The sequence below is a fragment of the Hyaena hyaena genome, unplaced genomic scaffold (assembly GCF_003009895.1).
Source record: "Hyaena hyaena isolate Hyena2069 unplaced genomic scaffold, ASM300989v1 scaffold_1789, whole genome shotgun sequence".
NCBI lineage: Eukaryota > Metazoa > Chordata > Mammalia > Carnivora > Hyaenidae > Hyaena > Hyaena hyaena.
This window is the reverse complement of record NW_024082415.1, coordinates 18,469-30,093: the sequence shown is the minus strand read 5'-3', so window position 1 is coordinate 30,093 and position 11,625 is coordinate 18,469. Positions and strand designations below refer to the sequence as shown.

The 11,625-nt window shown below is 45.5% G+C and overlaps 1 protein-coding gene across 1 annotated transcript; it reads left to right on the top strand.

Annotated features, from left to right (window-relative positions):
* The first annotated feature begins 1,380 nt into the window (after nucleotides 1–1,380).
* Nucleotides 1,381–10,987, top strand: APEX2 (apurinic/apyrimidinic endodeoxyribonuclease 2). Its single transcript, XM_039224823.1, has 6 exons — nucleotides 1,381–1,644; nucleotides 2,610–2,693; nucleotides 4,612–4,792; nucleotides 5,577–5,723; nucleotides 6,476–6,545; nucleotides 9,723–10,987. Exons 1-6 carry the CDS (start codon nucleotides 1,488–1,490, stop codon nucleotides 10,626–10,628), a joined length of 1,545 nt encoding a protein of 514 aa, XP_039080754.1. The 5' UTR covers nucleotides 1,381–1,487; the 3' UTR covers nucleotides 10,629–10,987.
* The last annotated feature ends 638 nt before the right edge of the window (nucleotides 10,988–11,625 follow it).

Genomic DNA, 11,625 nt, shown 5'->3' with positions numbered 1-11,625 from the left:
CAACAAATTTTTTATTTTAATTGCAGAGCTATTTATCTTGATGGCAATAACTGGAAGGTAACCTTTAAGTCCTCTAGAAGAAAGCAGCTCTTTGGGTCTTTTCTGCAGACATTGAGGATTATGGCTCTAAGACTATAAAAGAATTCTGGGGAAATAATTATGTTGCAATTTGGGGTGAGGAAACTAAGAATGCAAAGTCATACTTTTTCTTGGACATTGGACATGTCTATTATTTCTACTGTGTTCTCAAAAACATGTCACTAACATGTTGGTTTTGCATTTGTCCTGTGTTTGTTCATTCAGTTAGGAAATATTTATAGGCTCCTAATATATGCTGTGCCCTAGATTAGAAGATGGGGTTAACAAGATGAATCAGACATAGTCAATATTGTCAAGTTGCTGGAAGTCGTGTGACAAAAACAAGAATCAATGGTAGCTGTGCATTGTGATAAATGCTGTGACTGAATGGACCAGAGGGAGCTGTGGGGGCCCAGAGGAAAAGATCTAACTGGGGCGGTGTGGTATATGGGTGTTAGGAAAAACTTATTCAGGAAAGTATTCCTTGAGCTGATTAAGATAGTTTTAATCCTGGCTTTACCGCTTCTGTGAGACTGGGGTGAATTCACTCATTCTCTCATACTTAGCCTTAATACCCCTTACAGGGTTGTCCAGAGAATGAAACAAATAATGCATATGGAAGAGCCATGGGCTACACTGGGAGACAGTGCTGCTCTGGAGATTGGGTGGCCCACTTAAATTCTCTGGACTTCGATTTTACTCATCTGAGAAATGGAACCTAGAAAAGTATGTGTTGGACCATGTCCTTAGGAATGTTATAAGGCATTATGTTATAAGACAAATAATGGCCATTAGGTGGGTTTGAGACAGCTTCCTCCCTTCCTCTCTCCTTGCCCTATAAAGCCAGGGGCCTTCCCCTAAGACTTATTCCACTAATGTACTTCCTGCTCCCTCTAGCCGCTCAGTTCCCTTCCCATATCCCCTCTCCCAACCCAAGCACAGTTACAGCAATTACTGCCAGGACGCCAGTGACGCAGCCAGCAAAGCACTTGGGGGTCCGTCGCCCTAGGGACGGGGCTTCAGTCGCAGCGCGGTTCCATTCAAGGTTCCGCTGCTTAAAAGGTGGCAAAATCTCGTTTTAAGTAGTGGCACCCAGAGGGCTTTTGAGCAGCAAGGAAAGGAAGTCTGACGCCAGCGTTAGGCGGGAGGAGCGGGAGCTTAACAGCAGAGCTTCCTCTTGACATTCATTCCTCCCAGTAGGCGTTTGCACCACCTCATTCAAATTCCGCTCCTCCCGCCAATAAGAACTGAGGAACTCGAAGCCCCGCCCCACCTTCAAGGACCCCGTAGTGGCGCGCAGGAGAACGCAGGCGCCATTACGCGCGGAAGTCAGAATCTGGCCAAATTGGGGGTGTCCGGCCGATCTGTACCCCTAGATTGGGCACGGACTGTGAAGTGTTGCAGTCAAGATGTTGCGCGTGGTGAGCTGGAACGTCAATGGGATCCGGAGCCCCCTGCAAGGGATGGTACACGAGGAGCCCAGCAACTATGCCTCCATGGTCGTGGGGCGCATTTTGGACAAGCTGGATGCCGACATCGTTTGTTTCCAGGAGACTAAAGTGACGAGTGAGCGCACAGATGTCCAAGACCCCTACCATACTTTACCTTTTCTACTAACTTTTGTCCCTTACTTAATTTCATTTTACTTTGCCATTTCTCTATCCGTAGAGTCCTCTTACACACATTTCAGAATCCTGATCCCCTCCCCCTTAAACTCCTCCTGTCTCTCACTCCAGCTTAATGTCTTAATTCCCACTTCATCTCCTGTCCACAGCAGAACTTTAATTTCCTCACCCTTCCGACCTTCATCCTCGCTCAGATTCTCTAATTTCCACTCATTCTCTTGTCCCAGATCAGTACCCCAAATTTCCTCTTTCCACACACTGTTCAGCTCCAGCTCCCCTTCCTTGCGCCCAGCTCAGACCCCACCTTTACCCTCAGTTCAGATTCTCTGAGTTCTTCCCTTTTTCCTTTCCATTTCAGATCCTCAGTTCTTCCCTTACATCTTCTATTTCTCTTCTTACCAGCTTCAGAACCTCTTAGCATTTCTATGTCATGTCCCACTCCAAGGTTAGATCCCCTAAGTTCCCTCTCTCTTGCACCCAAGCTCAACACCTCCCATTCCTTCCCTCTCCCATGCACCACCTCTGGGACCCTCGAACTACATTTCCCTTCATCCCCAGTTCAGGTCCTGTAATTGCCTCCGTTTCCTACCTCCTATTCCCAGCTCGGATTCCCAGTTCCCTCCCATATTTCGGTTCCCCACCTCCAGCTCCCTCCATTAACCTAATCATTAGCTTCTTCCCACCTAATTCCCTACCTCCCATTCCTTAGCCTCCCCCTCCTTATATCAATTTCTTCACTAGTCCCAAACTTTCTAGACTCTCCACTAATCATAGATATTTCCTCCCAACTCTGGTTCTGATGTGTAAAATGAATTAGCCTACAACTGTAATTCCAGACCTTTGTGTGTCCAGGGCTTTACTTTTATCTCTGACACAATCTTAAGGTTTGTTTGTTTGTTTTTGCAGGAGATGTGCTGACTGAGCCCCTGGCTATCACTGACGGCTATAACTCCTATTTCAGCTTCAGCCGCAGCCGCAGTGGCTATTCTGGTAAATGGGTCTTTCTGGGGGACTTAAAATGAGTGATGGAGGCAGTTCAGGGGAAGTTTTCCAATATTTGATGAGGTCATAAGAAACTTAGGCTTTTTATTTTTAATTTTTTGAAATTACAAAGCTACTTTTAATACTTTGGGGTGATTCTCACAGGAACAAAAAATACTGGGAAGGGGTAACCCCCTGATTCCCAGGATGATCCAGGGGAAAAAGAGGCTACCTAAGGGGAAGGAAAGTACAAAAGGGACCTGTTGCAAACTCAGGGCAAAAGGAATGCCATCTGTGCTGGGACCTGTGAGTGCTATAGGAGAAAACACAAACCTTGATGGGCCTGGCTCCAGGCACACAGGGAAGGGCAAGAGGGTTGGACACAAAGCTACTTGGGTTCCTCCTTCTTCTTAGCCTTTCTCTGCTTCTGCTGAATAATCTCTGAGTCCCTCTGCTTGCAGATGGCAGCAGAGAGCCTGTCATTCTCATTCTTCGGACTTTCCCTTAACCTGGTCACTCTGCTTTTTCATATTCTGGCAGGTGATCTAGTGGTGTTTACCAAGGGTCATGGTGAGGGCAGTGGCTCTGGCCTGTCTCTGTTGCATCCCCTCATTCTACTCAATGTTGCAGGCCTCCAGGCTTTTAGTCCACAAAGCTAAAGTCACATAAAATTATGTGAAGGATAGTTTTTATGTATAAAATTATCCTATTGGACTTTGGAAACAATCATGTGGTAGTTAATTGTATGAGCTCTAGAGCCAGACTGCCTAGATTTGAATCCTATCTCACTTCCTAGCTGTGTACCCTCTGGCAAGTTACTCAACCTCTTTAGGCTTCATGTTTTTCAGCTGAAAAATGGCAGGTAATGCCTACCTTCTAGGGCTAGTACAGGCATACTTTGTGTTGTATGTATATATATATATATACTTATATATAATGCTTATATATAAACTTCTATGTAAATAAATATATAACATGAATATACATAAATATGTTTATATATATATACATACATCTGTAAGTACTTCACTTTGTGTTTTGCAGATATTGTGTTATTTTATTTATTTTAATGTTTATATATTTTGAGAGAGAGAGTGCATGTGAGCAGGAGAGAGGAGAGAGGCAAAGAGAGAAAGAGAATCACAAGTAGGCTCCATGTTGACAGCACAGAGCCCTACATGGGAGGGCCTTGATCTCGAACCGTGATATCATGACCTGAGCCAAAATCAAGCATTGGACACTTAATTGAGTGAGCCACCCAGGTGCCCCAGATATTGCATTTTTTGTAAACTGAAGGTTTTATGGCAACCCTGTATTGCAGGTATTTCAAACATTTTTATTATATTTGTTATGGTAATGTGTGATCAGTGCTTGCAACTTGCTGAAAGCTCAGATTAACAGGTAAGGATTTTTTTAGCAATAAAGTATTTTTTAATTAAGGCATATACATTGTTTTTTTAGACAAAATATTGTACATTTAATAGACTACAGCATAGTAACAACGTAACTTATCTGTACTGGGAAACCAAAAAATTCATTTGACTCACTTTATTACAATATTTCCTTTATTGTGGTCTGGAACTAAACTCAAAATCTACTGGGGCATGCCTGTACAAAGATTAAACAAATTAGTCCATGTGATAATAACAATAGCTAACACTTTTTGAGTACTTACCATGTGTCCATGTAAAACATTTAGAATATTAGCTGTTATTAATTCTGTGGCTTTTCTAGATGAAGGAACTCAGACTCCATGGTTTGAGTAGAGTTGCCTCAGGCTCTTGGAGACATCCATGGCCCTTGAGTTGGGAGGGTTGTCATTACAGCCACACTTGATGAAGATGCCTCAGGTAACATGTGGGGACAACAAGCTGTGTAATAGGCTGTTGGCTTCGAGGCCTGCTCAGAGTACTCTGTCTGTCTCCAGGTGTAGCCACCTTCTGTAAGGACAGTGCTACCCCCATGGCTGCTGAAGAAGGCCTCACTGGCCTACTTGCCACTCAGAAGGGAGACGTGGGTTGCTATGGAAACATGGATGAGTTCACCCAGGAGGAGCTTCGGGCTCTGGATAGTGAGGGCCGGGCCCTCCTCACACAGCACAAAATCCGGTAATAGCTCACATCCCTCTGTCACTGAGCACTGCTGCTTCTACTCTGAGTTTGATGATTCTGAGGCTTTCCTTAATAAACGTGTTGATCATGGAAAACTTCCTAAACTTGCCTTTCTGGGACTCTAGTTCTTTTTTTTTTTTTTAATGTTTTGTTTATTTCTAGGAGAGAGAGAGAGAGAGAGAGACAGTGTGAGCAGGGGAGGGTCAGAGAGAGAGGGAGTCACAGACCGAAACAGCCTCCAGGCTCTGAGCTGGCAGTCAGCACAGAGCCCGATGCGGGGCTCGAACCCACGAACCGCGAGATCATGACCTAAGCGAAAGTCGGACGCTTAACCGACTAAGCCACCCAGGCACCCCTCTGGGACTCTAGTTCTAATTAGGCTACTCACTGTGTGACCTTGGGCATATCATGTTCCCCTTTGAGCTTTGAGTTCCCCATCTCTACAGTGGGGAACTGCAGGAGGTCCAGCTCTCTTATTACCCAGGCACCTCAAAAGCAACTTTGCAACTCATCACCCCCAAGAGTGCACTCTTTCTGGGTGTCCTATCATTGTGAATGGCAGCACCATCACCTGGTTTACCTGGGTGTCATCATAGATGCCACTCTCTCTGCCTCATATGTAGTCAGTCCCCAAGTTCTGTGCATGCCAGCTCATTCATGTTTTTCTATTGCCTTCTTCACATCCATCCCACAGACAACCATTAAGTGGAATCTACATGGTATAGGGAGGGAAGGCTTGGAAATGACCTTTTTGGTTGGGGGGTGTGTCTCTTCTCCCCAGCACATGGGAAGGGAAAGAGAAGACCTTGACCCTAATCAACGTGTATTGTCCCCATGCGGACCCTGGGAAACCTGAGCGGCTGGCGTTTAAGATGCGCTTCTATCGCTTGCTACAGATCCGAGCAGAAGCCCTCCTGGCAGCTGGCAGGTATTGTAAACCTGGGCAGTACTTGAGCTTGTTCTAGATTCACAGCCCATTTAGGTGTCAAGCTTCATTGGAAGGGATGTGGGGTCCTTTGTCTTTTGAGTTCCTTTAAAGCCTAGATGAAGACACCAGCATGCCTACCTGAATCAGCCCTGCTCTATATGAGCTGTGAGGACCAGGTAAAGTGATACAAATACGGGTTTTATTTTCAGATACCTCTGAGCATCTATTGTGGCTCCTTTTACCCACTATGAGCCCCAAGGTTATTTCTTGTTTTATTTTCTCTTTTGTTAATTGAATGTATGAATTTCTATCTCACAGAATAGTTTTAAGGATGAAATGAGATGAAGAAAAAGTGCCTGGAACCAAATGAAAAAGTCTTGACCCAGGGAAGGACAGGAAAGTGAGGGTGGGTTAGAGTAATTAAGGGATGCTTCCTAAAAGAAGTAGCACCTAAGCTCAACTTGGAAGGTCCAGAAAGATGCCATTAGGTAGAGACCAGTGAGATAATCATGTCAAATAGGGAATGATATCATCTTTGGAGATCAGAATTGGGTTAGTCAGGCATAAAATGTGGTAAGGTTATGGTAAGGTTGGAGATGTAGGCTGCTACGCATTTCTGTGGGTTCCCACATTGGCCTCAAAGTAGGAAGTAGCCTATTTGTGCTCTTGGGCCCAGGGGAAAGTACATGGGCCAGAACTACTGCGTCCCTTTCTTGAATGTCTAGTTGATAATCCTACATCATGTTTTTCAGCCATGTGATCATTCTGGGTGACCTGAATACAGCCCACCGCCCCATTGACCACTGGGATGCAGTCAACCTGGTAAGGCTCTCCTAGGTCCCTTGCCTCACTTCTTTTTTTTTTTTTTTTCTGATTGTGTTTCTGTTTAGCCAGCCAACCAATGCTGTATTTTGGGCCCAAGGATAGCTTCTTTCATGGAAAAGCAGAGCTTAGTTTGAAATACTATTCTCAAAGCACTGAGGATTATTCATTCATTCAGAAGACAGACATTACTGATCTTGCCCTTGGCTTGGTCCTGAGCCATGTGCTGGGGACTCAGTTACCAGTCATTACTAGCTCTTGGCCCCTCAGAGGTCTTAGCATGGTGGTGGGCTGTGGACATAAAACCAGCCAATTACAGAAAGGTATCTTCAGGCTGAAGCAGAGATGGCAGGCCAGGAGTCTAGGGGTGCCTGGAGAAATGGGATTCCTGGGCCAGCCTAGACATCTGAAAATGGTTGGATTTTAAGATGAGTAGAACAGAGCTTTGGGATGGGGGAAGCAAAGCATTCTAGCATGAGCAGAGGCTTCAAGGTGAGGATTTGCCTGCTGTGCATGGTGAACTGCAAGTCCCATTCTTGTTAGGTGGTGACATGAGAAGGGAAGTGAGTGGCCGGACATGAGGTTGGAGAGTCCTTTGGGAGCCATATTTCAAGGTCCTTGAACTCTGCATTGCCTTGATCATTTCTCTAATACCATACATGGTTTCTTGCTCATGAACCTTCAGTAAGTACCTCCTTGTTCCTTATGCAATACAGAGAAAACATCTAGGCTTGGCACTGAAGATTTTTTTTCTGGTCTGTGCCATCTCCAATTCCATCCTCAGTACTCCTACACACTCCATCTACTGCACCCAGGTCATCTCCCAGTCCATTGCAAAAATTATTCTTATTTTGGCTCTTCTCACTGTACCATTCTGTCTTTTTTTTCTTGTATGAACCTCTCATCTGAGTCTTTTAAGCTGATGGTTCTCACCCCCTGATAGCACACTAGAATGAGGAACTTTTATAAGAATAGCCATATCTTGGTGCCACCCAGACCAATTAAATCAGAATCTGTTGGGCATGGGGCCAGTGTAGCAGTATGTTTTATTTTTTTTAATTAAAAAAATTTTTTTTAATGTTTTATTTATTTCCGAGAGAGACAACGTGAGCAGGGGACGGTCAGAGAGAGAGGGAGACACAGAATCTGAAGCAAGCTCCAGGCTCTGAGCTAGCTGTCACAGAGCCCGATGTGGGGCTCGAACCCACAAACTGTGAGATCATGACCTGAGCCACCCAGGCCCCCCAATAGCAGTATGTTTTAACAGGTCCCAGGTTAATTTTATTGTACAGTCAAGCTTGACAACTACTTAATCTATAAGCCAGTTCCCAATTTGCCTCAAAAGGGGACTGATGAGTGACTTATGCTGGCCTAGCCCAACTCAGCACTGGGCATGGCTCAAAGAAGAGGCTATAGGAAGATTCCTTGATTAGTTTGCAGAAGAGCCATATAAACGTAGATGTTGCTTTCAGCTGCAAAAATGAACAGAAATGAGATAATGAAAGAATGGTTGTGGGGCGCCTGGGTGGCTTAGTCGGTTAAGCATCCGACTTTCGCTTGGGTCATGATCTCGCGGTTCGTGGGTTCGAGCCCCGCGTCGGGCTCTGTGCTGACTGCCAGCTCAGAGCCTGGAGCCTGTTTCATTCTGTGACTCCCTCTCTCTCTAATCCTCCCCTTCTCACGCTGTCTCTCTCTCTCTCTCTCTTAGAAATAAAAAAAAAAAAAAGAATGGTTGTGGTTGTGTGTGGTAGGGAAGAGATTGTACATTACAAAGTGTGAGCCTTCAGTCCCTCCCTACCTTATTCCTCATCAGGCATTTACTCAGTCTGTTCTTTCTCCTTCCTGAGATAGTTTTATATAACTTTATGCCTTTTCTTCTTAGTTCAGAACTATTGTAGATCTCAAAGTTATACCTCTTCTTCCTTCTGGGAAAAGAGAATTAATAGTACCAGGTCACATGACAAGCACAGTCTTTCTAAATAGTAGAATATGTCCACTTCCTAAAAGAATGGCTCTTTTAGTACCCCCCCCCCCTTTTTTTAAAGTAGGTTCCATGCCCAATATGGGGCTTGAACTCAAGACCCTGAGATCAAGAGTCATATGTTCTACTGAATGAGCCAGCCAGGTACCCTGGCTCTTTTAGTCTTCATCTCCCTAAATGGCACCATTATCTCCTTGGCTGCTCCAACCAGAAGCCTGGGAGTTGTGTTAGTATTGTTCTTTTCTATCCACCCCCTGTCCCACATTCAGTTGATCAGTGAGTACTGTTGATTTTAGTTCCAAATCATCTCTTAATTTCATTTTTCTTTGTATCCTCAGGCTCTACCCTAGTTTGAATGATTATGTTCTCTTGCTTAGATGGACTATGACTGTTATCCTACTGGTCTGCTGGCCCCCAGTCTGGTCTCCCCTCAACTCTTTTGGGAGCACTGCTCCCTCTCTCCACAGGCCCATTACAGAGGCTGCCCTCTCAGTTTATAACACCCTCTGCCTAGGTTGCTCTTGATCAGCCTTCACTTTCCAGCTCCAGATCACTTGAGTATGAGTTCAGGCTCCCACTTTGTCCCTAGCATCATACCTGGCAAATAATCTGTGTTTTTTGAACATTTTTCATTGAGTGGGTGGGCAGGGGGATTGGATGGATGGATGAGCTGGGGATCAGAGCCAAAGGAAGTACTTAGGCATTGATTTGTGGAGCCCCTCAGCTGAGGAGTTGGTGGGGTAGCGGGAAGATGGTCTGTGAGGCCTTTGATACACACAAGATAAGCCAAATAGTTCCAGAGGGTTTAAATGAAAAGGGTTAACAGTCTTCTTAACTCCTATTCCCAGCCCTACTTCCTAGAAGTAACCATTTTTAACTTCCTGCTTTCCATCCTTTTGGGAGCAGTTCTGAGAATTGCTTTTATTAAGCAAACAATAAGCTTTCAGATTTGGCATTTATGGATCAATACAAGGCAAATGTAGTCTGATACAGAAAGAAAAACAAATATGGGCTTTTAAATAGGTAAGGATGGAAATTGAATACCACCAGTTCTGGACTGTGTGACCCTGATTATTAGTCTTCTTTGGAACAATCACATTTTCTCATCTGAAAAATGAAGCAGTTGGTTTTAAGTCTCTTCCAGGTCTAGGCATCTAGTTTTGCTTCTGTCTTCATTCCTCTTTCCCTTTTACCAGGAATGTTTTGAAGAGGACCCAGGGCGCAAGTGGATGGATGGCTTGCTCAGTAGTCTGGGATGCCAGACTGGGTCCCCTGTAGGACCCTTCATCGATAGCTACCGCTGCTTCCAGCCGAAGCAGGAGGGGGCATTCACCTGCTGGTCAGCAGTCAGTGGTGCTCGCCATCTGAATTATGGCTCCCGGCTTGACTATGTGCTAGGTGACCGGACCCTGGTAATAGACACTTTCCAGGACTCCTTCCTACTGCCTGAAGTGATGGGCTCTGACCATTGCCCTGTGGGTGCAGTCTTGAGTGTGTCCTCTGTGCCAGCAAAAGAGTGCCCACCTCTGTGTACCCGCTTCCTCCCTGAGTTTGCAGGCATCCAGCTCAAGATCTTTCGCTTCCTAGTTCGTCACAAAGATCCTGTGTGCAAGCAATCAGCGCTGCGACTCAACAATAAAACCCAGGTACAGATGCACCAAAACAAAGCCCGTGTGCGCTCAACCAGGCCTCGGCCAAGTCAAGCTGGCTCCAGCAGAGGCCAAAAAAACCTGACAAGCTACTTTCAGCCATCTTCCAGCCATCCCCAAACTTCTCCTAACTTGGAACTTCCTAGTGTGGGTGCCCTCATGACCCCAAAGATTCCAGAAAAGGAAGTGATGGCCAAAGTGGTAGAGGGGCAGGCCAGTGCTTCAGAGGCCAAGGATGAGAAGGAGATATGGACCTCTTTTTGGAAGTCTGTGCTGGGGGGGCCCTTGCCCATGCCCCTCTGTGGGGGCCACAGGGAGCCATGTGTGAAGCGAACTGTGAAGAAGCCAGGACCCAACTTGGGTCGCCACTTCTATATGTGTGCCAGGCCCCAGGGTCCTCCCAGTGACCCTTCCTCCCGCTGCAACTTCTTTCTCTGGAGTAGGCCCAGCTGAATCAACCCAGGCCTAGGGATATCTATCATGGTCAACCCTGTACATAGTCAGGTCAGCTCCCTCCTAAGCTGCCTCTTCTCCCCCAAGACCTCTTCTTCTGCTTTCCTCAAGGACCCTTCCTTTCCTCTTTCTCTTTTCCTTCTTTAAGGCCTCTGTATCTTCTTCCTGCCTAGCTCCTCCTCATTGGTGAGCTACTTGTTTGTGCCATATTGGTGTGACCCAGTTCCCCAAAGTGCTTCCCACTTTCCTGTCAGAAGTACACAGGAACCAATTGCCCCAGGAAGTTTATTTTAAACACCTTTCTTCTTGCTGACAAATATATTTGTGGCTAAATAAAGTTTGTTTTTATTTTAGCATACTATGTTGTGTACACAATTTGGATATGTTCCATGAAGTTGAGTCAGAGACATTATCTCAACACTGGGTTTGCCAGCTGCCTGTAGCCTGATGTTACAACTCCTAGGGAGAGGGAAGAAAGAGTGGTACTTACCATAAGGGTGCTCTGTTGTAATATGGGTTCCTTGCACTGCTGAGGTTGGGTCAGCAAGGGAGGTAGGTGTGGTGTATTAAAAGCTCAGGTGGATTGTGTAGTCTTAAACTGGCACTTCCCAACTGGTATGTTACACAGCTGCCACAAATGGATTATAGGGTGGAAAGAAATGGCCCTAAAGTTGCCAAGCAGGGCACAAAGGTCAGGAGAAATTGCCTCCTAGGCATGTAGTATCATTAGTTCACCCGGGTGTGCCATGCAAATGTATTCTGTGTGCTATGGCCTGGAAAGATTGGGAGCGTTGTCTTGAAAAAGTTGCTTGCCATAGCTAAGCCTCTTTCCCACCTTGGATAATAGACCTGGTAAGTCCTGTTCTATAAGGTCCTGTGGAAAAGAAAGAAGACATCCATTCTCTCTGCTGGGTAATACCTCCAAAGTTTTGGGGAACTATTCCTTTTCTTCCAGACAGTTCAGTTAGGGCTGATTCTATCTCCTGACTTCAGGGAC

Coding starts and splice junctions, on each gene's coding strand:
- APEX2 (XM_039224823.1), top strand. CDS start 1,488: ATGTTGCGCGTGGTGAGCTGGAACGTCAATGGGATCCGGAGCCCCCTG. Junction 1,645..2,609: donor CCAGGAGACTAAAGTGACGA/GTGAGCGCACAG, acceptor TTGTTTTTGCAG/GAGATGTGCTGACTGAGCCC. Junction 5,724..6,475: donor GCCCTCCTGGCAGCTGGCAG/GTATTGTAAACC, acceptor CATGTTTTTCAG/CCATGTGATCATTCTGGGTG.